We start from the raw sequence: 26,220 nt of genomic DNA, 5'->3' as shown, positions 1-26,220 counted from the left end.
TCGTTTGCTTTATGTTTGTTTTATTAGTCTTTTGTTCCAAATGAATATTCTTCACTGAATATTTACTTGGTCCTATTTCCTTATTCAATAATAAAATTACTTAAGGCTATGAGTACAATTTCAACTAGATAAAATAAGACTCAAGAAGTGCCTCTTTAATTTTTAATTAGTTTCTCACTAGTCTATAAAAAGCAGTGTTGCTTTTCTATTTCACTCCATTTTTAGGAGAGGCATTTTCACTTCCAAATGGTTAGATGTTTTTTGACCAGTACCAGTTTCTATCTTATTATTTTTTGGGGAAAAAAGACCTCGATAGCATCTTATTTGGGGAACTTATTGGGTTCCCCAGCAGTCTGGTAATGTGATCAATTAGATTAGATTAATAAATACATTATTGAAATTGTCTATGTCCCTATAACTTTTTTTGTCTATTTGTGGCCAAGGCTAAGAGGTATAAATTAGACTCTCTCACAATGAGAATTCACTGTCCGTTTTGCTCCTTGTTAATTTTCCCTAATAATTTGATAGTGTACTTTCCCCAGTATCATATATAATGGAGTCTTCGCCCTGGATAGTTAGAATTGCCAAGCCAGAAACCTCAAAGCAGAAAAATACTTTCACATCCAACATCTTGTTTGATCCTCCAAACAACCCATTAGAGAGACAAGGCAGTCGTCCTCATCACTGTTTTACAAAGGTGAAAACAAACTAAATGACTTGGCCAAAGTCAAATTACTCAAATCTCTCTTGAAACTCTTGGTCTGGTGCCCTTTTTCTTGTTCCCCTCTGAAGTCACAGGTCTGTCTCCTTAGTTCGACCATGAGTACTCGAAGCTTGGACCCACATCTCTTTCCTCCACAGTCTTGCACCTAGGTGGTCTGCAGGCAACAGTGACTGCCTGGCCACCCACTGCCAGGCAGCTGTTCTTTCAGCCCTTTGCCTTCCCTGTTTATTCTATCTGGGATATCCTCATGGCTGGTGATACAGGGTCTTGGAGCCAAAAATAATGTGACATAGAGATTTACCGACGTGCAGCGAACAACTGTGATTGAAAGAGAATCTTCAGCTTCCCTGAAAAAAAAAAGACAAAAACACTCTGTCATTCTGGGAGATACAGGTGTGTGTGTGTATGTGTGTGTGTGTGTGAAAAAGACCGGCAGAGTTATAAAGCAGGCTCTCTGGCCTCGACTCTCTTGGTTCAGCAAAATTGAGAAGGATGTTGAGGGAAGCAGTGATCTGTAAAGCTGTTCCAGAAAGCTCCCTTGACCTTGAGGGAATCTTCGGATAACTACCCTTACCATCTTGGCTATTAAATTAAATCACTTAGACTTAATTTAATTTATCCAACAGAGAGTTCCTCCAATTGCAATAACCACTGGCTAGTTTTATGCCCAAGAAAAGAAAAGTTTTTAACAGAAAATATGACAATAACAAAAACAACTTAGGGTGCTATTTCAGAAACCATAGGCTAATCACTTCACAAATAGAAAGCATGAATGTGGATAACATTTATCAGATAAAAAGCCAATCAATTTACAATGTCTGAGCACACAAAGTCAGTGTAATGAGCCCAATTATATAATCAGGATACAAGACAATTATCTCTCAGATTCTAAAAGGAATCAAATCAGCCAGATAACTGCCAAACCTCCACTTTGTATTAGCTGACAGAACCAAAAAAATCAATTCATATTTTTCTTTTTTTGCCATTGATACATAGAAAAGCAGTATGCAAGATAATTTCACTTGACTTCTCGCAATATGAACATTTAGGCCAATTGCTGTTGACGTGTTATTTTCTCAAATGGATAAACTAATATTTCGAAGGGTCAAAGGGTCTCTTCCATTTTAGGTAAGAACCGGCCTTTTCTGGGCCTCCCCTGGTGGCGCAGCGGTAGAGCGCTGTGTGCTGCCCTCACCCGCAGCCTCTGCAGCGCCGGTTCGTTCCCTGGCCACCGGCGAGGGTCCCACACTCACAATAAGCCAAGGTCCACGTGCTCTAAAAGGACATTTGTCCTCATAGATACTTGGAGGAATTAGAGATATTTTGTTGCATCCTTTTGTTTTGTTTATTTTACCCCCTTCATAAGGGGCATTGATACTGAGAACAAAATCCTAAAAAAATAAGCAGTCCTGGGATACCCATCCATGGCTTCTGGCAGAGAGCACAGAGTTCACACCTCTGCTCAGAAGTCTTCAATGGCTCACCTACCAGGAGAACAGCTGAAATTGGGGTGTCAGCATTCAAGACCCACTGTCACTGTGCTTCATTTTCCAGAACATTTCTCCCAGCATCCAGTGACCTTAGGCAAACTGGATTGCCAGAATCCCTTATTCCCTACCCAGTTGCTCCGGCTTAACAACTGGTCTCGATCATCCTTCATCTTTGTGGACCAAATTCTACCCAGCATTAAAGGTACAGCTGAGATATTTCTGGACCCATCTCTGTTTTGTCAAACCACAGCTTCCTTCCAAGTTGGAGTAATCTCCAGATTTAAGTTCCTTTCCTCTGCATCTCTTCATGCAGAGTCTGCCCTCATTCTCAGCGGGGGTGCATGAATTGTATCTGCACTACCAGCCTGGATGAGCAGAATCTGGGGAGCAGATTCTGTTTGCTGTCCAGAGTTAGTTGTCCAGAGTAAGTTCTCAGTGAACAGACTGGGGTTCAATAGGTACCTAAACATCCAAACTTCAGTCTAATGCTTTAAATTAGAAATACTTTTGTTTATTAATCAGATTTTTACTGAGCCTGGAAGACATTTTGGTAGCACTGAAAAATCTAAAATTCATTTGCTGGATGTGATTATCTTTAAGAAAACGGGCAATGATTGGGAAGATGAACTTCATATTTTCCATAGCTAACTTTCACCAGATCATTTTCTGGCTCCCCCATCCACTCAACTTATTCTCTGGCAATCCCCAAGATAATGCCAAACTTGGTTGAGAAGATTCCATTTTCCATGTAGGGTGGATTCTCTGTGAATCTTAAACTGTGTGTGACAATGAGACTGTGAGCTTCCAGAGGGTGGAGACTGCAGCCTGCATGTTCATTTCTCTTTCTCTGGCCTTGTTTTCCAGCATGACCTTTCATTCAGTGTGTGTTGCACGGTGACATACCTTCAGAAATGAAAGCCAACCCAAAACAGCTCACTCACCCATAGAAAGGCATACAGTGAAATATAAACCTGAATATCACAAAGTGAATTGCCTATCACTGTAGTTTTCATCTCTATTTATAAAGTAATATTGATAGTGTTGACTGAATATTTAAAAATGCAAAGCCTGAGTGTCCCTATACGTCAGTTCGTTTCACTCCAATCACTTACATTTCTCTGTCTTATACCAAGGTCACCAATTCTCAGTGCTAACCAAATTCACTCATTCAACTGAGCACACACAGTGTGCCTGGCAGCAAGGAGATTGTGGTTTAGGTAAAAAAATGAGGTGTTTACACAAATCACAAAGACAGCAGGTGCCATATCAATGAAATTACACATATATCAACCAGACTCTAAAGAGAGATATCAAAAAGGTTAAAGAAAAATAGGCAGGTTTAGCACTAATTTAGTCCCACATTTGCACATGTTACAACAACCTTATATCTCCTTAAAGGATGTTATCCATAATTATATTCCCCACAGCACCTAGCACAATGTCTTGGGCATAGCAGGGGCTTGATAAATAAATAAAGCACCCTATGTCTCCCAAGCCTTTCCATAGGCAGATGAAAGAGCAGATGGTAATAGTCACTACAGAGAAGTTATCTTAGCAGACAGAGCTGGACTTCTAAAACGAGGCTGTTGCTACTTTAAAGGAGACTGAACCCTACTCAGATCACAGGGAGATGAGATATGCCATTCCTAGTGCCCATTTTTGCTCTGTAATCTCTGGATGATGGAAAATAATTCAGTACCTCAGAATATTGACTGCTTGCTCATAGGAAAGGTCTTCAGCAGGCTCGTTATTCATCTGGAGGATCTGATCACCGGGAAAAAGCTTGCCATGAGCAGAGCCCCCTGTTGGATAGAGAAGAAGTAATTGGAGTTCCTGCTAGGAGGGTCCCGAGCCCATGTGTCATAGCAGCACACCTGAGTGGCAGCCTGATGCCATCCCCAGGATACTGGCTCACCCCTCAGCCTTGGCCAACCTTGAGCTCAAGTGGACCTCAGTTTCCCTATTTCCAAATTCTAGATAATGTATCTACCATCTGTCACCTTCAAGGGATTTTAAATGACCGTTCTGGGAAAGAAGACTAACAGAAACCCCTTGAATCAAATGAGCTGGCCAGTGACTCTACTACCTTCATCTCTAAAGAAATATGGTGTGTGTGTTTGTGTGTGTGTGTGTGTGTGTGTGTGTGTGTATGTAAATGGAAAGGAACAGATTTTAACTAGTCCCAGATCTAACATCAATCCATAGCTGAAGTCTGAAAGCAAGCTCTGGGCATTTCCAGCCTGCTCCTCTTCACCCTGACCAAAGCTGTATTTCACAAAGACTCAAGTGAAAACAAATCAATAGTTTCTATTATAATCTGACCAGAAACTCCCCTTAGCTCAGAGCATGCAGGGTTCAAAGAGGAAGGATGGCTGATTCAAACACAGTCACTGGCCCTGAGAACATCAGGAAACAGCGGGTGGGCTAAGCCCTGGCTGATGGTAACAGGAGTCTGGGGTTTAGAGCAGTATGTGCTGGCCTCCTCCCCCCCAGCACTAAAGGAAGGTGCAAAGCCCAAGACAGAATTAGGTCAGAATTAGGCATGCCCTTGTTTTTTGTTTGTTTGTTTGGTTGGTTTCTTGAGGTGGCATTTTCTGCATTATGCTATAGAGATGGGAAGAGAACCAGGGCTATTTCTTCCCAAGAAGCTGACCTCCTTTCTTAATTCCTAGGCAGTTCTTACCTGCTGTGACAGCAACCACTGTGAGGGGAAGGCTCTCAGAAATGTGGAATCCATAGTCCTGGAGGACAGCATCTCTGTAGATTTTCACTGTGTTTTTCACAGGCATGAGAGTCTGGGTTGGGATCCCGGGAGGCCCATCGGCTATAGCAACTTTAGCCCTGGAAGAGAAGGAGCGTGTAAAAAGGGGGTCAGAGGGGACTCACCACAAACTGGGTCAGTCATGGGCATTATGAAGGAGGAAAATGAGCAGACACCAAGTATCTTCTTGAGATATCTTGTTTCAGTAGAGAAAACACCAAGTAGAATATAGCACCTGGCTCTAAAAGAGAAGTCCCGAAGAGCTATAGGCACTAAGAGAAGGGGGGAGCAGTTTTAACTTTATGGGGTAGGGGGCAAGGAATCATGTAGGCATTTGCTACCAGGAAATATGGTACTGGAGAGATGTCAAGGATGAAAACACAGCCCAGATCATGGCATACAAAGATATTCAATAATTGCTGCTGATTGGGTGGGTGGGAAGAAGGATGGATGGATGGATGGATGGATGGATGGATGGATGGATGGATGGATGGATGGGAGGGAGGGAGGGTGGAGAGATGGACAGGGATTTCAGGCAGGAGGCACTGCTTGAGCAGAGGTACAGAAAAGGAAAATCATGAACTGTGAACAGGAATGAGGAGCTGTTCCATCTCAGTGTCTGATAATCTTTTTTTTTTTTTTTTAAAGATTGATTTATTTACTTATACTGGGTATAGACAGAAGCGTGGGAGGGTGAGAGAATTCACCAGAGCCAGAGATGGAAACAGTACAGGCAGACTGACAATACCCTGCTGAGGGGAGCAGCGGGCGGCAGGAGAGGTCTGTCACGCCATGTGGGACCCTTGCCCAGTGGCCGGGGATCGAACCGGCGCTGCAGAGGCTGAGGGCAGCTTTGCAGCCCAGCGCTCAACCGCTGTGCCATCAGGGGAGGCCCTGATGATCCATTTTATAGGCATATTGTTTCTTTGGTGATTTTTTTTCTTTTTTGCTTTATGGTGAATTTTGCTGCCCTTTCAACTTTGTAGCTGTGAAGTTTCCAATATTAAATTCCAGATAGTGAGGACTCCCTCTATATTAATCTTTCAAACATATATGTTCTTTCTATATCTAAAAGCAGGTAAGCTGAAAGTTGTATTTTCTATCTCTCCAAACCACAACGTGAGTTATAAGCTATTTTTCATTTGTCTGTGGCAAATGATTTTTTTTTCTCTAAGAGTCAATGGTTCTTTCTGAGGAAGGTCAAATAGAGATGGGATATGGTGTTTATTGTCATTATAAACAACAGAGATGTGGAAGAGTAACAGCTCCCTCAGGGCTCTGCAGATAAAGTCTATCATTTATTCTCCTCCATTTACCAAACACTGTCAGGAACGCTGCCTAATGCAATAGGGCCTCACTTATCTGAAAATCACCTCTCTGTCATTTATAACGATCTCAAATTTCTTTTTTTTTTCTTTCATTTTATTTTTATTTTTTTAATTTAAATTTTATTTTTATATTCCCCATACAATTACAACCCCCTTATTTTGACCCCAATCCCTCCTTTCCCTGCCCCCCAACCCCCATAGTGTGTCTCTGGTTCATAGTTGTTTGTTGATTTTGATATTTTCTTTCTTATAGTTATTCTTTTTCCTGGTCCCTTATTTAAGTTTTCTAGATTCCTGCTATGAGTGAATTTTTCCCGGTATTTTTCTTTTTCTTTTTGTCTTATTTCGCTGAGCATGATCCCTTCCAGTGCCATCCATGTTGCTGCAAATTTCAACAAGGATCAGGAAGTATGAAAAACTGCCTCATGGAGCCAAAATGCACATGACGATCCAAGTTCAAGGTTTCAAGCATATAATCCATCAGGATGCTCCTCTGGCTTAGAGCAGGTAGAGGCAGTCTGAATAGATGATGACCTGACCCACACAGCTTAGAAGCAAAGAGAGGATTTCTTTGAGGTAAGCACTTGGGTAATACTAAGAAGGGTCAGCAGGTAGACCTAGCAAAAGGGAAGAAACAGAAAACTGAAAATTTATACTTAATCAAACTCATAGATTTTCCTAGTTAAAAAAAAAAAGCCTTAAAGCTATAAAGGGGCTTCTCTAAATATAAGAAATAATATACTAAACTTATAGACACAAATCAACATTTGCCTTCCATTAAAAAGCAACAGGATGACAACCTTAGACACTACTCCTATTTGTTGTATCAGAAGAAATACCATAAGAAGAAAAACTGTTTAAGAGAAATACATAATAAACCTAGGAAATGGAAAAATACCACTTTTTTTTTAAGCAGATAATGCAATGCACCTAGAAAATACTCAACAAAGAGAATTGTAAGTGCTAAAAATAAAATAAGCATAGTGGACTTGTAGGACAAAACCATATAACATACTCACAAAAAAACATTCAACAATTTACTGAAAATGGATTAGTTGAATGTATTAGGTGCGAGGCATTCTTAATAAGCTTATTCAATAAGGGAGGAAACAAATAATTGGGCAAAAGTTACATCCTGGTTGAAGATTAAATATTGACAAAAATAAGTTCTAAATGAACATACAAATTTAGTGTAATATCAATGAAAAATTCTTCCATATTAATAAAAAAAAAAGCTTGATCTATTGACAACAGTAATACTACAGTGACAACTTTACGACATGGGCAGAGTGACAACATTACTACATACAGCTTCTAAAGTGGGTGAATTGTATGACACATAAATTATATCTCAATGAACCCACTGAAAATAAGTACATCAATTTTAAAAATGAAATTCTGGGGGGAGGGAAGGTTACAAACCAAATATATGAAGGATGAGCACATGTGGCAAATACCCAGGTCTCACATGCTTAAGCACGTAACAACTTGCAGATGAAGAAATAAAGCTGGTAAATAACATGGAAAATAGACAACCTCATGAATTAATGAAGCACAATCAAAATGACTACAGAGGGGCCTCCCTGGTGGCTCAGGTGGTTGAGCGCAGCGCTGTAAAGCTGTCCGCAGCCTCTGCAGTGCGGGTTTGATCCCCACCAGCGGCAGAGCAACTCACATGGCTCGGGAGACCTCTTCTGTCTCACCCGCTGTTCCCCTCAGCAGTGTATTTTGTCAGTCTGCCTGTTCTGTTTCCTGATCTGTCTCTGGTGAATCCTCTCACCCTCTCGCACATCTGGCCTGTACCCCAGTTCTTGTATAAATAAAAAAATCTTAAAAAACAAACAAACAAAATGAAAATGGCTACAGAGAACAAGTACAAGTCTACTAAAGCACCAAATATGAAACAATAATAAAAGTCCAACATGTGTGGGTCCTGGAATTTTAGGCTGAACATATAAATTGGCTGTTCAGTCTCTAGAAAACCAGGGAAATTGTAGTATGGATTCAAAGTTTCACCAATTTCTTTAACCTTCTGTTACCATTTTGACATTTTGACTGACATTCCTCAAAGTACTAATTCCAAACAAACAAAAAGTATTATTTGCACTTGACAATGAATTCCGAAAAGACAAGTGTGACCTCTATTATATCTGTTTTCCTTGTGCCTGGTGAAGTCCTAGAACACAGTAAAAGCTCAAGTCATCCTGGTTCCTGAATATTAAAAAATATTCAGGGGCCTCCCCTGGTGGTGCAGCGATTGAGCGCTGGGCTGCAAAGCTGCCCGCAGCCTCTGCAGCACCGGTTCAATCCCTGGCCACCGGTGAGGGTCCCACATGGCGGGCAGACCTCTCCTGCCGTGTCCGCTGCTCCCCTCAGCAGTGTATTTCGTCTGTCTGCCTATTCTGTTCCCCGCTCTGCTCTGGTGAATTCTCTCACCCTCCCACGCTTCTGACTATACCCAGTGCTTGTATAAATAAATAAATCTTTTAAAAAAAATTCAGAATAGTGAAAAAACTGGAAATAATCCAACAGATAATAGGTAAACTGAGCACTGAAACAAAGGACCCATGAATGTATCTCCATCAATAAAGTATCACCAGCATGTGAATTTTAGAAAGACACAGAAACACAGCTTAGAAAGTACCCTCCCAGAGCATTTCCTAAACGGTAGTTTAAAGCCCATTTCTAAGGAAGAACTCTGATTATTCTGTCCCCTCTGCTCCCCATCACCCATAGGATAAAAGTCAGACATCTCAAATTTACCCCCATGATTCTTTGTTTTGGGGTCTCAAACCCTGGTCAGCATTCCCCATCAGCTCCCCTTCCTAGTCTTCACTCCAGACCAACTGCTGCAGCAGCTTTACTTCCGGTCTCAGTTCAGGCAGCTATCCCAGCAGGAAAATGTAAGACAAAGTCAAGGCTCAGCTCAAATGCAACCTTTTCCAAAAAGCTTTCTCTGATTTCCTAGTGAGACGTAAGTTCTCTTATCTCCGAACTCTGCCCTCTCGGCCCAGGGCACCTCATCCTTTATTGATAGCTATCTAATCCTATATAATTCTCCCTAGTAGACTGTAAATTCTCTAAATGCAACAATCACTCTTTTATCCACCTCTGTATTTCTCAAAACACTGAAAGATCTGAAGGAGCACATGTGCACTCATTAGGTAAATACATGAACAAAGCACTATACATAGAAAGCAAAATACGAAATACTACTTCTAATAGTATTAGTTAGCATACGGTGAAAAAATACATGTTATATATATGTGTGCATGCATATCAGACAATCTGAATGGAAGTAACAGAATTCAATGTTTGTCATTGTCCTTAAGTTTGCTTAACTTGACAAACAGCTCCACCCTATGACTATCCTAATGAGGACTCACCTTCTCCATGTCCCAGATCTCAGTTAGTGGTAGCATGAGGATGATGCTTAATTGCTCAAGCCAGACTCCTGGGAGTCCTCCTTGACTTTAGTCTGCTCTCCTGACTTTACCTTGCTCTCCCTAATACCCTATAAATCACAACACCAACAGTCCCTGAAGATGTCCATTTCTCTCTGCCTCCATGGACACCATTCTATTTCAAGTCCCCATCACCTGTCCTGCTGATAGATTTCTGCAATAGTCTTCTACTAGTCTCCCCGCTTCTCATTCTTGTCTTGCCTGAATGATTCTCCATCCAGCAGCTAGACTGATTTCATAAATGTAACTCTGCTTATATATCTCCCCTAACTGAACAGCCTTATCGGAAATCCTTAGTATGGCTTAACACAGCCTCCGTCCACCATTATAGCCTCCATGACCAAGTCATTCAGTCTCTTGATATGTTTGTTCCAGCCAAACTAGTCTCCTTTGAGTTCCTCAAATACTGTGGTCTTTGCACAAACTCTTCCTTTTGCTTAAAATTCCTTCCCACTTACTCTAGACATTCCCACACACCCAGCCATGCACTCTACCTGCCCAGCCTCGCGGTCTTTTGGTTTTGGTAGCAATATCCCACTTCCTCTGCTAAATGTACCTGTAAAACTTATATATATATATATATATATATATATATATCTTTTTGAAACATACATCATATTTATAATAAGGTCTCTTGTCCTCTCTATAGTCGATGTGGCAAAAACTATGTCTTTCTTGTCCCATGTGCTGAACTCAAAGCTAGGCATGGAGAAGAAAAAAAACAAATCTTATCACAAGGTTAAAATAGACTCCATGTTCATGCATTTCAAATGGGTAGGCTTTGATCATCTGACTTTTTCCATTAGGAGGAGTGCCTCCCTCAAAAATGATAAGACAAAGGAGGCCCCGGTACATTGACTAATCCCTGGACAGTGTCAGTAACTTTGGCTCAAAGTCTGGATTTGACATTTTCCCCAAAGGCCACATTTCAGCTTTTGTTTGGAAAGGGATTATTTAAGAACATGACCAAACTGTTGCCTCTCTTCCCAAAGAATGTTCAATATTTGACGGTGAGCTAAAGGAAATTATTTCTGAGGCAAAATTTCCTTCTCTGAACCGTCTTATAAATATCACGCTAAGCACTGATAATCTAAAATGCTGTTATCTGTTGCCTTTGTAGTGGTTTCATACCATAAATCTGAGTTCATTCCTGTAATTTTTACATTGGAATACTGTAAGACCTGTGGTTACACTAATGGAATTCCTGTCAGACAGTTAGATCTAGTCTCAGGTAGAACTAGAAACACATGCTGGAATTTATTGTGAAAACAGTCTCAATACAAGCTAATTCTGTATTTTATGGGTCACAAACTCTTATTTAGCTGATCAATAACACTGAAAAGGAAAAATACCAGGAGGAAATAGATTATGCTTCAAATATTCTCTGGCTTTTCATCTGCTCTCTGATATGTTGGAGAATGTATTTTACTTCTATCTTGTAACAACAAAGTATTCACCGTTGTGTTCCAGCAAGATGGGGAGAAACTATTTTGATTCTATGTTTAAATATTCTATGTTTAAATTTTCAGCTTGAGTAATTTCAAAAGCTAAAATCTGGTATTGGCTAGATTTTTAATCTAGAGTTTTTCAACGAAAGCAGAAGTAGAGGCAGTAGTCTGTCCCAGGAAGAAATTTAGCAGGTAGTCATAACCATAGCACTGCAGTTGTGGTTCTAAGGGTTTCTAGGGGACCATTCAGTGTAGATGTTGTGAGTATAATATTATAGGGTGAAGGTCTCGAGTGGGAGGAAGAGGAATTATTCCACTAGTACTTCAAAAAGAAGATTCAGGAGATCATGGTCACTTGGCAGATGCATTCCCAAGTCTTCCAGCCTATTCTGGAATTATTCAATTTTTGCCCACAGGTCAAAACAATAATAAAAAAGTGGTTCTGGAAATGGTCTTTCTGCATCATTAGGAATATTAGATAGGTCAAATAAGGCCATCCCTATAATTAGTAAGTAGATTATTTGTGGTTGTAATGAATGAGTAAATTAGGGAAGCAAGTAAAACCAACAAGGGTTTCTGACATAAAGTGGCATGAAGCCTGTGTGTGTGTGTGTGTGTGTATCTGCTGTGTACAAACATGTGTATGTGCGTTCATTAGTATTAAGGTTCAAGATAGATTGAAAGAAACCTTCTTTTTAAGCCTTAAAGGTCAAATCAAAAACAAGAAGAGCATCCAGTTGCATTAAACTCTGTTTCTGTGATTCTTTCTCTATAAAATGGGCATTTAAAAATTATTTATTTTCTAACAACTTTGTTAATTTTTGGATAGTATTTGATTCCTTCCATCTGGTGGAATCCCTGTCGTTTTTCCACCACCATGGCACCCATGATCCATTGCCCTCACCCCTTGTGCTCCTGCTTCCCATGTTTTGATCCCTCATCCTCTCCCTTCTCTGCTGTATGCCTCAGATCTATGGTCAGCTTGCAAGTTTGTCCTTCCCCCTTCCCCCGACACTTTGTTTTCTCTGTATTCCACATATAAATGAAACCAGCTGATATATGTCTTTTTCTTCTGACTTATTTGCTTAGCATAATCCCTTCTAAATTGCCAAAAATGGAATGAGTTTATCTTTTTTGATTGTTAAATAGTATTCCATTGTGTATCTATACCAAAACTTCTTGATCCATTCATCTGTTTTGGGGCATTTAGGTTGTTTCCATATTTGGCTATTGTAAATAGTGCTGCAATAAACACAGGAGGCAGGTTCCTTTTGGACTAACGTTTTTGTGTCCTCTGGGTAGATTTCTAGGAGTGGAGTTGCTGTGTGGGTAATATGGTAGTTCCACTTTTAGTGCTTTGTGGAACCTCCATACAGATTTCCATAGTGGCTGGAACAGTTTACATTCCCACCAGCAGTGTAAGACAGTTCTCTTTTCACCACATCCCCCCCAGCATTTGTTGTTTCTGTTTTTTTTTTTTTTTTAAATATGGGCCATTCTCACAGGTGTGAGGGAGTATCTCATTGTGATTTTGATTTGCATTTCCATGATAATAAGTGATGTTGAAAATTTTTTCATGTGCCTGCTGGCCATTTGCAATTCTTTGGAGAAGTGTCTTTTTAGCTCTTCTGCCCATTTTTTGACTGGGTTGGTTGCTGTTTTGTTGTTGAGTAGTGTAAACTCTTTGTAGATCCTTTATATCAGCCCCTTATCAGATACATGGTATGCAAATATTTTCTCCCACTCAGTAGGGTGTCTCTTCATTTTGGTTGCTGTCTCTTTTGCTGTACAGAAGCCTTTTAGTTTGATGTAGTCCCAGCTGTTCATATTCTCTTTTGTTTTACTTGCTTTTGGAGGCAAGTCCTCAAGGATGCTTCTGAAATTTAGGTCATGGAATGTTTTGCCTATGTTTTCTTCTATGCATTTTATGGTTTCAAGTCTTACATCTGAGTCTTTTATCCATAAAATGGACTTTTTTAAGATTAAGTGTAAGAGAACTCAATAACTCTTACGCCGAATTGTTCTAATAATACAAAAAAAATTCTAAAGCTCACATGGAAGAATAATCATGTAAGAATAAAAAATGTTAAATGAAGAGTAATGAAAGTCTAGTTTACTAAATTATAAATGTAAAAAGTTGTAATACTTTTTAAGTACCTTTTAAAAGGTGTGTGAAAACAGGCAGTTAGATTAAAAGATTGGAAAAGCTATTCTAGATAAAGACCTAATTTTCCACTCATGGATACAGGCATTTCATACATGATAAAAGGGGAGTCATAAGTCAGTGAAGAAAGTAAAGATCACACACAGGAAATGATGATGCAAATCAAGTTAGATCTTCATGTCATAGCCTATACTGAAATAACTCCAAATTAAATAACTATATGTAAAATATTTTCAAACTATTGAATTAAACATTAATTAATTTTCATTAATTATTGAGTGAGGATTTACTAAGCTTAGAAGTCGGCAAAGAAATTGCCAAGAGAATACCATTAATTAAACAAAAGCCAAAACTTTTATAGGGGAGATGACTATAATCTAATAGGCAATGACAAGGGTTGGTTAAGATATGGAGACACTGAAAATCTCATACACTGCTGGCAGACATATCAAATGGTGCAGCCATTTTGGAAAAGACTTTGGTTGATTCTTAAAAAGTAAAAGATCAAATTACTGTATGACCCAGCCATTCCACTCCTAAGTATACACCCAGGAAAAATGAAAATGTATGTTCAAACAAAAACTTTAACACAAATGTGTAGAATTATGAGTAATAGTCCCCAAAGTGGAGACAACCTAAATGTATACTAACTGATGAATAAAGAAAATACTGCATAATGGAATATTATTTGACAATAAAACAAAAAGGAACAAAATACTGACACGTAGATGAATCTTGAGCACAATAGGCTAAATGAAAGAAGTCAGTCACAAAAGACCATATATTGTATGATCTCATTTATAAGAAATATCCAAAATAGGCAAATCTATAGGGACAAAAATATATGAATAACTGCCTGGGAATGGCATAGAGGGCAAGTAGGGAATGGCTTTTAGTTAATATGGGATTTCCTTTCGAGGTATTGAAAATGCCCTCAAATTAGGTTGTGGTGATTTGCATTTCCCCGATTACAAGTGATGTTGAACATTTTTTCATATGCCTGTTGGCCATTTGCATTTCTTCTTCAGAGGAGTTTCTTTTTAGCTCTTCTGCCCATTTTTTGACTGGATGATTTTCTTTTCTTTTTTTTTTTTTTTATAGAGGCATGTTTTATTTATTTATTTATTTTATTTGTTTGTTTTGTTTATACATGCACTGGGTACAGTCAGAAGCGCGGGAGGGTGAGAGAATTCACCAGAGCCAGAGCAGGGAGCAGAGCAGGCAGAAGGACCGAAGTACACTGCTGAGGGGAGCAGCGGGCGGCAGGAGAGGTCTGCGCGCCATGTGGGACCCTCCTCCAGTGTCCGGGGAGCAGCCGGGGATCGAACCGGCGCCGCAGAGGCCGCGGGCAGCTTCGCAACCCAGTGCTCAACCGTTGCGCCACTGGGGAGGCCCCTGGATGATTTTCTTTGTTTTTGTTGAGTCTCATCAGCTCTTTGTAGATTTTTGTGATCAGTCCTTTATCGTTAGTGTTTTGTGCAAAAATGTTCTCCCAGTCGGTGGGGTTTCTCTTTGTTTTGTTTCTTGTCTCTTTTGCTGTACAGAAGCTCTTTAATTTGATGTAGTCCCAGCTGTTTATCTTTGCCTTCACTATCACTGCTTTGGGTGATGTGTCTGTAAAGATGTCTTTGAGGTGCATGTCATGTAGTGTTTCGCCTATTTTTTCTTCTATGTATTTTATGGTTTCAGGGCTTATGTCTAGTTCTTTAATCCATTTTGAGTTGGTTTTTGTGCATGGTGTGAGGTAGTGGTCAAGCTTCATTCTTTTGCATGTAGCGACCCAGTTTTCCCAGTACCATTTATTGAACAAACTTTCTTTGCTCCAGTGCATATTCTTTACTCCTTTGTCAAATATTAGTTGACCATAAATCTGTGGGTTTATTTCTGGATTTTCTATTCGATTCCATTGGTCTACACAGGTCTCTTTTTTGCAGGACTTCTTAAAGTCTTTAAGGTGCTTCAAATGAACAATGAATCAGCGAAGAGGATGTTGTCTAGTGGGATATAGACAGCATCACTTCCCGAACATATCTGGCCACAAACTGTGTTTAGTGGGTCAGCGTCATACAGGACTAGATTTTGCAGACCTACTTTAGAAAGTAAAGTGTCTAGCAGTTTTCCCATTTATTTATCAAGCACTACTTAACCATTTGCAATCTCTTGGAACTCAGTTATTTCTGGGCTATAGAAATGAAGTGGACTTTTTTTCCTGCCCTCATAAAGCTTATAGTCTAAGGGAAATAAGTAGAATACACCAAGAAGAGCACTACCTGATGTTATAAATCAAATCCTAATTCTGATTGTGGATTGGGGAACACTTCATGGAAGATCAGGCATTTCAGCCAGACCTTGAACTGTGGATAGACTCTGGTCACACTGAGATGGGAGGATGGCTCTGGTCCAGGATCCCAGGTTTAAGCTGTAACAAGGTGAAGTAGTGATGCTTATAGTAGGGAATGATGAGTAGCTCATTTTAGCTGAAATATGGTGTGGATGCAGAGTAGTAAGACAAATCGCTATGAAGGATTATGGGTTGATTATGGAGAGCCTCAAATGTCAAACCAAAATACATATACTCATGTTATGAAAGACATGGGGATCCATCAAAGGTTTCTAAGTAGGGGATGGAGATAGTCCTAAACAAGTCACTTTCAGAGCCTTAGGTGTTTCACTGGTAAAATGGGACTAATTCTACCAAGCTTATCTCACGATAGTGTGTGAGAAGCAGCGCACATGGTGGTGAGGCCATGTGGAAGTGTAGCCAGAGGAAGGTTTACTGCTCAGCAGCAGAACAGCTGTGTCCATTTCCTTCAGAAGAATGTGTGTCTAGAAACACCTGACACATGATATTTCATCTCTGTGGCAGGGCCAGATGGGAAATCTGAGACAGAAAATGAACGCTTCGAAACAGAACATATTTTAAATTCTCTTGTAGCAGTCAAATCAGATCTGTATTTGATTTCATTTTATTTTGTTTAGAATGAAATAGGGACTGCAAGGAAAGAACAGCTGCTGGAAACAAAGACAGGAAAAGAGCATAAACAGCAGATTTGCCTGAGCCTCGCATTCAAGGACCAAGACAAGGGGTATGTGTGAGACAAAGGGAGTGCGCATGTGTGTGCAGAAGTGTGTATGAGTGTGAGCATGTGAGGATGAGTGTGTTGATGTGTGTCTCTGTAAATGTGTGTGAGTTTGATGTGAGTGTGAATGTGGGTGCCTGCAAGGGGGGTACACAGGGAAGAGTTGGAAGGGGGACAAAGAGAAAGGCACTCCAGCAAAACTGCTGACCTGTTTATACTCCCACCATCTGGTGTACAAACAAAGCAAGCTGGACTCAGTGATCCCAAGGCACTGCCAAGACTGGCAAAACCTCCTCCCACAGGGACACCAAACCTTTGTAGACAGAAATCCCTGCCAGCCCAGGAGCCTCACCGGGCCGAGTTGTCCCGAGAGCGCCGAAGCCATCTTGCCACCATTTGTTCTATTCTGTGTGCTTTCCGTGTCTGAAAGAAACTGGTCTCTAGTTCTTCCATTTACCTAGAAGAGAGAAGCGTTTTCTTAAGAAGTTAACCAAAACATTTTGAAGCAAATTCTGACAAATCACTATGATGCATTCTGTTTTTGCCCATTTAAGACAGACTGGTCAAATACCTAGGGCTCTCTTATCGGAAATTAACATAAACACAAGCTCAGAGTCCAGAGTCCAGAGAGTGAACCCCAGTAGCCACCCTCTTCCCTGAGGATAAACAGGTTGACTTTCATCTTAAACAGCTAAACATAAGGAATAATAAATAGCATAGATAAGATTTCCAAACTGTGACAATAACCCTCTGTAAGAAACACACCTTACTCTGTGTTACCACCTCCCAGCCCAGCTACGTGTGCATCCCTGGGTAGCGCAGTTCAGTTTTGCCTGCATCAGGAGCTGCATGTACACGGCATTCCAATTCTGGTCTTCAGAAGTTTGCTTTTTTTTTTTCCTCAATTTTTTATATTTAACTTGAATTTGATGTTTAAAAATTCATTTGTATCATTCAAACATTAGACTGTAATAAAAAGATAGATAGCTATTAAATGGTGTTTAAAAACCTTGTTAAGAGGGCAGATCTCATGTTATTTGTTCTTACCAATACAAACACAAGAAGATATACCATGAAGGGGTCCCCCTTCTACCCTTTCCTACCCCTATCCATCCTGTCCCCACACCCATACATAATCACTGCTCTCCTCTCTTTGTCCTGCCAGAGCTTCTTTATGCCTATACAAGCTAATATAAATATAGATTTTATAGCTTCTCTTCTTAAACAAAGGATAGTGTTACACAATGTTCAGCACCATGCTCTTTCTCCTTAGGAAATATATCCTTAATATCTTTCTGTATCTACACATAGAATGTTTCATCTTTTTTGGACAATAACTGAGTATTACATTGTGTGAAAGTACCATAATTTAAAAGTGATCCTCTGTTGATAGACATTTGGTTTATTGCTGATCTTTTGCTATCATAAATAATACTACAATGAGTTACGTTGTACATGTATCACTTCTGTGTGTATGCAACTGTATATCTGGATAAATTCCTACATATTGAATTGCTAGATCAAAAGTTATATGCATTTGTGCACTGATATTATCAGGTTACCAAGAAAAAAAATGTATTTGAGATTAAAATTTCATAAAATAATAATAGGGATATCTTTCTATTTTAGTCTATTTCACTTTAGAAAATTCTGGTTTCAACTCACCAAACTTTAAAACCCAATAAATAACCACACAAAATAAGACAGAACATTGGGAAATAAAAATAAAAAAGGAAGGAGTGGGTGTGAGGAGGTGGACAAAATGGGTGAAGAGGGTCAAAAGGTACAAACTTCCAGTTATAAAGAAGTCATGGGGACATATGTACAGCATGATGGTCTATAATACTATATAGCATATTGGAAAATTTCTAAGTGAGTAGATCTTACTATTCATCACAAGAAAGTAATTTTATTTATTTTATTTAAAGATTTTTTTTAAGAGGCATGTTTTTATTTATTTATTTATTTTATTTATTTGTTTGTTTTGTTTATGAGTACAGTCAGAAGCGCGGGAGGGTGAGAGAATTCACCAGAGCCAGAGTGGGGAGCAGAGCAGGCAGAAGGACCGAAGTACAATGCTGAGGGGAGCAGCGGGCGGCAGGAGAGGTCTGCGCGCCATGTGGGACCCTCCTCCGGTGGCCGGGAAGCAGCTGGGGATCGAACCGGCGCCGCAGAGGCGCGGGCAGCTTCGCAACCCAGCGCTCAACCGCTGCGCCACCGGGGAGGCCCTAATTTTTAAATTTTAAATGTAAACTTTTATTTAGGAATTATTTTAGGTGTATAAAAAAGGTTGCAAAGATAATACAGAATTCCCATATGACTTTCACTCAACTTTCCTTAATGTTAACATCTTACACAATCACTGTACCTTTCTTAATACTAAAAAATTAATATTGATACAGTAAAACCAACTAAACTACAGACTTTAATCAGATTTTACCAGTTTTTACACTGATATCCCTTTCTTGTTCCAGGATCCAATCCAGGATACATTGCTTTAAGCCTGCTTAGTTTATTTCCTGCCAATGCTATTCGGCTGTTCTAGAACATAATTCCTTTTAAGCAGGCAGTATCAGTATTGATGCCAAATGTTATTTTAAAAAAAAGTAAACAAGGTAAAACTGCAATCTCCTATACGAATGTGAAAGCAAATATCTTAAATAAAATGTCAGCAAATAGAATCTATCAGAACTCATCAGAGTAGTTGTGGGATCTATAGGAGAACATTAAATAGGGCATATAAAAATGAAAGCAGAACACCCTAATCAATTACTTTGAAAACCTTCAACTGACACTTTTTTATGGCAGTCAAACATAAATTAATTGACCAAAAACATAGGCTTCAGCCAATATTAAATTTCACTTAAGTGAAGGGATATGTTAATCTAGCTTTTTTAAAATGGGGATGTCAGAGTTGAACACTGTCTTGAGTTCTAGACTCTCATTTTGCTAACATTGTAAAAGAGTACATTTCTGGTTAACCATGGTAAAGTGAAACAATGCCTTAATTACTTTCTCTTTCCTAGCCTTTTAAATCTCAGTAAATGAATAAAAGGGATAAGCCCATAGGAGAAAGTGAACAAAAGAAGGACAACTGTGAACAATGTAGGGAAGACCGAAATTGTCTGAAGGAGAGGTAACTGAGCAGAGCAAAGGAAATAGAAACCTCTGTTTTCAGAAGGGAATTCTGATGAAAAATTAGCTGATCTGCCCTAAAATAGCTCAGGAATTAGAGGCAGTAGTATAGGAAAACACAAGGATGAGACATAGGACTGAAAATACGGAAACACATCTCTATCAGCAGCAATTGTATTCAGACTTCATCCCACTCTACACGCCCACCTAGATAACCACCTCTTCCCCCACAAGAGGCTTAGTCTCTGGAGAGAAGAGGTTTTTTCTTTGGAGAAATCAAACAAGAGACACTTCAGACTTGAGAAGAACAACTCCAATAGAGAGTGCAGGAGCAAAATTAGAAGGGTTAAATAAAATACTTTAATTAAGACTGTCAGCTCTGTCCCTTGCCTAGCTTCCAGAATAGTGGCAGTTAAGATTTGTGCCCCAAGTAAGAGACTAGAGAATCTCTCTTCACGGAGAACTGAATAGCACTGGAGATAACTTTTTTAATTTGGGGAGTTACATTTTTTTAAAAAGATTTATTTTATTTATTTTTGCATACAAGAGCTGGGGTGTAGACCAGAGGTACAGGGGTGGGGTGGGCAGATCTACTGAAATACACTCCTGAGGGGAACAGCGGGCGAGTCAGGAGAGGTACACTGTGCCATGTGGGCAGCTCCCCACTGGGGATCGAACTTATATTGCAGTGGCTGCTCATAGGTTCTTAGAGCTGAGTCTTAACCCCTTTGTGTCACCAGGGAGGCCCTGGGGTTACATTTTTGCTCTTCTATTTGTGTACTGAAGGACTGAAAGTACGGTTTAGTGCTCCACTAAACCGGAGCACTAGAAGAGACAAAATCTCTGATATTTATGTTGTTTCAGTATCCAAATGACTGCAGAGTTATTAGGGATCTCAGAGATATTCATAAGGACTGAAGATTGTCAAATCTTCCCATTCCTTTTGAGGATTGTCAAACTGCAGTGGTTACTTACAGGGGATTGTTACAAAACTGCTGCCAAATACAATTTAGCTAACTGATTTAGATATATGGCTCTAATTAAAAGAATTAATTTGCATTATATATCTGGACTGTGGGTAGGCATGCGCCTTTATCCAGGGATCCCTGAAGACCAAACAAATGACTGCATCAACCAAGCCATTAAAAGTGCTCCCTGACTCAGCAAGGTCTGCGCAAGAGAGGTTAAAATCAAGAAAATGACCTGCTAATGGTTTTAATATTAGCCTCTAGATTGCTGGGCTAATGGAAGACAATAAGAGCCCAGATAACCACCAAACATTTGAATCTTTTTTTTTATAATCCCACTGCCAAGAAGTCATCTGGCCTTTAATTGTTCTGTCATTCACTATAGATCCATCTTATTGCTAGAAAGTTTCTTTACATAAAGCAGCTCCATCTCTCTGCAGCTTCAGCCTCTGGAGTAATGCTACTCTCTGATCACTCCCCACCCCCACCCACCCAAACACCACCACACAGAATAAATCCGCCTCTTCTATACAACAGCCTTTCTGGATTTGAACACAGCGAGCTTGTCTTCAAGTCTCGCCTGTCCAGTTCTTTCAATAGTCATTTCTCTGACAGGATCACTTTAGATCACCTTCCTCTGGGCGCACACCATTAAAGGGCATGAAAATCCTTAAAGGGGATGAAACCCCAAATGAACACATTTTTGGTTGTCTGAAACAAATATGAGAAGGCAAACTGTCTCAAGATATTTTGCAAATGAAGGAGACTAAATACACCAGGGTGATGGCAATCTTAAAAACTGATAGGCAATTACACAGATGACAACAAAAGACTTCAGGAAACTAGAACATGCTACTGAGAAAAGAAAAAACACGAATGGAGGCAGTAGAGGATAGAGGAGAAAATGAAGAGCCCAAAATGACTTCTATTAAATTAAAGTTTCAAAATAAAACTGGATAGCAATTCCAGTGAAACTGTCAGACCTTGAATCAGATGGAGAATATCAACTTATAAATAAAGGAGCTAGCAGGGAAAATAGAAAAGGAATGCATAAAATTGAAATCAAAGAAACAATGAAAGGTAAACTTCCTGAGTTGAAAAATTCCTGTTTCAAATACAGAGAATACAAAAAGCATCTCTCCAAAATGCAACAAAACTCAGATATGCACTTCCTTCTCAAGGAAGGCTCCTTACATTTCAACTCAACTTCTTAGTCTTCAAAGATTATAAAGAATCTCCCTTAAAACCTGTTTTCAGAGAGGGAAAGAGAAAGATTGTTTGAAAAAGGAAAGATTAGGCTCATATGTCTTTCAGCATATTATTTAGGTACAGACTCAAGTTCTTTCTTTTTCTCTCGAAGGAATATAAAAGCTTTACAATTGGTATTTGAGACTCTGTTCTTGAAAGACATCCCTGGGAGTCATTCTGTGACTTTTAACCTATTAGTGAAGGTCTTTTGTCAGCTTAGGTTTTTTTTTTTTTTTTTCTTTCACTATTTCATTTCTCCTTGTATTAAACTGTCAGCAATTTAAGAAGAGAGACCATTCTTATCCCTATTGATTTTCTCTCAGGACCTGTCACATAATAAGGCTCAATAAATGTCTGTTGAATGGATGGATGGATGAACAAAATTAAAATCAAAATAATAATAAGCTGGAAAATTAGAATAAAACTCCACTTAATAAAGATAGTTAATGTGTTTTTTTTTTTTTTAAGATTGACAAAGCAATAAGCCACTGGCACAAGCTACTAACAAAATGAGAAATGAACAAAGACTGACAAATATTACAGAAAAATACCAGAGAGTGCTACATATTTTATATATGCTATGCATATCATACACAAATCATCTAGAAGAGCTAAGTAATCTGTGTGTCTTTGGAGGTTATATTAGGAATGTATCTTTTTAGAGTCTTCCTGGAAAGTCCTTCAGTTTTCATGGGTAACAAGGTCAGCCTCAAAGAATGGAGTCTCCCAAAATTTCCATATTAATCCTGTGTATATATCGATAAGTGCATTCTCCACTACCAAAGGATTTTCCTAGATCAGTTCCTTGGGCATGGCAGTAGGTACACTTTCCATGTAAGATCTTAAAAGGAGAAGCCTCTAAGATCCACGCTGGAAGATAAAAATAGAATCTCACTGAAACACCCTGTCAGCCTCTGAGAGCCCAAGAGACTCAATGGTTAATATTGGTTTTTCCAGGATGAGACCATTTATTATTTAAAAAAAAAAATTCACTGCAAAAAACACTCAATGGTTGGTGTAGGTAACCAAGAATGACAGATGAGTAACATGCAGCCCCCACCTCAGGAAAGGGTCACACCCTCTCTGTTCTCTGTCTGGTTGTGAGAGGTATCTGGCAAGGTGGTCAGCACATTTAGCTCACTTATTTTATGGTTTCCACAAATTACTTCTATCTTCAGCTACCCTAAGGTTAATCACCTTCAGAAAATTGAAGCAGCACAACACTTTTACCCCCAAAAGGAAAGAACCAGAAGTAAAATAAAAGAAAAACTTTGAGTAAATCTATATCTGAAGAAGAAACTTAGAAAAGTGCATTTTTAAAAATTATGAAAAACAAGAACATAGAAATTGAAACATTGTTGTGTTTATCAAAGAATTATTTCAAGCTCTCTTCCAAAAATTCACAGGCAATATTCCTCGAAAGAGAAGATGATACTAAGTTCTTCAACTAATGCAAAGAGAGTCCTAAATAGCCTAAAAATAGACCTAAATCTGACAAAGGCTTCCACTAAAAAGGGACATAAAGGTCAATCTCATTCATGAAATATTCACACAATTCCTAAATAAAATTCTTCAGAAAATGTTAACAATTATTGAAGCTGGGAGATGGGCATGTGAAAGTCATTTTATTGTTCTCTCTACCTTTGTTTACATTTAAAATTCTTCTTTATAAATCTGTTTGTTAGTTTAAAAAATATTACTTTCAGCAAAATCCAGCAACACATTATAACACATTATAAGGATTATACATTACATTACATAATCCTTATAACCCATTATGAGGATTATTATAACACATTATAGGATTATATACGATAATGTCACCTTTACCCTAAGGGGAAAAAAGATGAATTTAAGGAAAACTATTAATATATTTTTTCTCATAAATAGGAAAAATTAAGTCAATGATCATATCATAAGATGCTGGAAAATCATTAGTTATATGTAATCTAATCTTGTTCAATTAAAAAACCCAGAAATATGAGGTGATTCAATAATCTTTTAGAAAGAAAAGTAGAAGCATTCCATTTAGAAGAGAAATAAATTACAAATAAAAAAATTCACACAAAATTAATGTTGCCAGCCAGTACAATGCCATAGAGGAAGGAAATGAGAGTTAATACAGTGAAAGAACTTAAACCACCAGTATCTGAATGTGGCATGACTCCAAAATCTCAGTTTCAAAATCTCAGAGATAATAAGCTGAACAATATTGTTCAGTTACAAAGATATATGGGGACTTTCTGAACAACCACAAGTATTGGAATGGACTATCTGTATAAGAGGCTTGTTTTGAATGGCCCTAAAATAACTCCTCTAAGCTCAAAATGATGAATTTTGATTTACTGTACAGAACTTTTTTCTAATTTTTCTTAGGAGAACCTAAAAACATACACAAAGGTAGACAGAAGAGTATCATGAATCTACATATACCCATTACTCAGCTTCATCCATTTTGAGTTTATTGTAAAGTCTCTGTAGCCAACAGGAATCCCTCTCTATAGAAAGGGCTTTGAATGCCTAAAAAGGAGATTTGCCATGGACAAAAGAACTACTACATCTGTTTCTCCTGGCTTTTCAAACCCCTTTCATGTAAAGGGGTTCCAGTCACAGCCCCCTCTACCATCACACCTTGTTAAGGTGCAAAGGAGATGTAGCAGGTGGCTCATAGGAAAGTACCCTGGATCATCAGCACCCCGGAGTGGCAGTCCCCAAAGGACAGTGGACCTCAAACTGCCCTCCTGACTTTTTCCATATCAGCAAATGGCTAGACTACACCTGTAACAAACAAAGTCTGCACAGAAAGGATTCTATGGTACTGTGTCTCCTAATTTGGCTTCATCTTAGACAATAATATTTATTAAACCCTAGGTCTGATCATGCTGGATATGTTGTTACCCCCCCCCACCCCGCCCTGGTACACATTAAATAAATATACCACTATTAAAACAAAAGCATTGACTCGCCTATCACCTAAGACCATCTTGGATGCCAAGTGGTATAAGACAAGCCTTTGGGAAGCACAGGTCCAGGGCATCGTCCTGCTACTCAGATTTCACATCTGCCTAACAGGATTAGACATCTCTCAGGAAGGGCTTAGCCTCCTATCCAGCTCAGTACAGATGGTCTCGCCAGGGCCCTCTGGGAACCACAGGGAAGCAGCAGGAACAGTCAGCACTAATGGGGACCCAACCTGTGCCTTTCTTTTGCTAGTGACCCAAGGCATGGGGACCTAGGCCACTGAAAGCAGAAGACTAGAAGCTGGTCACACAAGTCATCCACACTATCAGATGGCCAATGCACCCAGGAAAGGAGGTGGGGAAAGGCTGATACTAATAGTGACACCACTTCCAAGACATTGCCTCACCATAGCTGTGCCTGAAGGGGCCCATGAGTAGCCTCAAATGTGGATGGCAAAATGATGTTGCTGAGTCAGCTGCTACTGTGAGCCCCTTGTCTCCACCCTAGAAAAGAATAGAGCACTGTAGAGGGAGACAGGTGATCTGCCATCAGGATCCAGCTTGGCTACAGTAGGATGCATGACCCAAGTCACAACTCTTCCTGTCTGAGTCTTGATTTTTCAATTGTAAAGTGAAGGGATTAAGCATGAGTGAGCCTTGAAAATACTGTGCTCAGTAGAAGGAACCAGTCACTGGGAAGATCCCATGCTATATGATTCCATTCATGTGAAAAATCCACAATAGACAAATCTATAGAAACAGAAAGTAATTAGTGCATGCTTAGCCTAGGGGGCTGGCAGAGAATAGAGACATAAATAAAGCAAAGTAGACAAAACTGACTACCCTCATGAAGCTTACATTCTAGTGCAAGACAAGAAAAAACAAACATAGTAAAAGAAATTATCAAGAATGGCAGAAAGGGGTCTCCCTGGTGGTGCAGGCAGTTGAGCGCAGCACTGTGAAGCTGTCCGCGGCCTCTGCAGTGCCGGTTCGATCCCCGCTGGCCTTGGAGCAGCCCACATGGTGAGCAGACCTCTCCTGTCTCACCCGCTGCTCCCCTCAGCAGTGTATTTCGTCAGTCTGCCTGTTCTGCTCCCTGCTCTGTCTCTGGTGAATCCTCTCACCCTCCTGCGCATCTGGCCTGTACCCCATTTCTTGGATAAATAAAAATAACTCTTTTAAAAAAAAGAATGTCAGAAAGTGATGTGGTAGAAAAAGAGAGTAAGATCATTAGCATATGGAAATGAAAGTCAGGATCAGGTTGAAGTTCATTCACTTTGAGGTCTCATTATAGGTTCTCCCATTCATCTCTTGAAAGGGCCATAGACTTCCTTTTTTCTTTCTAATTCTGAGGCCAATCTCCAGTCAAGTACTCAGCTGCGACACACCTGGATGAATATCACCAAGACTCCTATTTCCATTCCACTCTGAGTCAACTTTAACATCCACA

General features: G+C 39.4%; 1 protein-coding gene across 6 annotated transcripts in view; it reads right to left on the bottom strand.

Annotated features, from left to right (window-relative positions):
- FRMPD1 (FERM and PDZ domain containing 1) overlaps positions 1-26,220 on the bottom strand; it is a 125,855-nt gene that overhangs the window by 24,198 nt on the left and 75,437 nt on the right. For 4 of the 6 annotated variants that reach the window (XM_054688683.1, XM_054688682.1, XM_037495483.2 and 1 more), the window contains 5 exons: positions 17,225-17,425; positions 16,812-16,916; positions 4,898-5,055; positions 3,914-4,016; positions 1,026-1,071 (listed from right to left, as the gene is read on the bottom strand). In XM_054688683.1, coding sequence (XP_054544658.1) covers positions 1,026-1,071; positions 3,914-4,016; positions 4,898-5,055; positions 16,812-16,912 — 408 coding nt within the window. In that variant the 5' untranslated portion in view covers positions 16,913-16,916; positions 17,225-17,425. The remainder of the gene's footprint in view (positions 1-1,025; positions 1,072-3,913; positions 4,017-4,897; positions 5,056-16,811; positions 16,917-17,224; positions 17,426-26,220) is intronic. The other 2 variants (XM_054688684.1, XM_054688686.1) reach the window with 1 other exon arrangement.

The sequence above is a fragment of the Talpa occidentalis genome, unplaced genomic scaffold, assembly GCF_014898055.3.
Source record: "Talpa occidentalis isolate TD23 unplaced genomic scaffold, MPIMG_talOcc4v2.1 talOcc4.7, whole genome shotgun sequence".
NCBI lineage: Eukaryota > Metazoa > Chordata > Mammalia > Eulipotyphla > Talpidae > Talpa > Talpa occidentalis.
The sequence above is the reverse complement of the archived record's forward strand: the minus strand, read 5'-3'. Positions and strand labels throughout refer to the sequence as shown.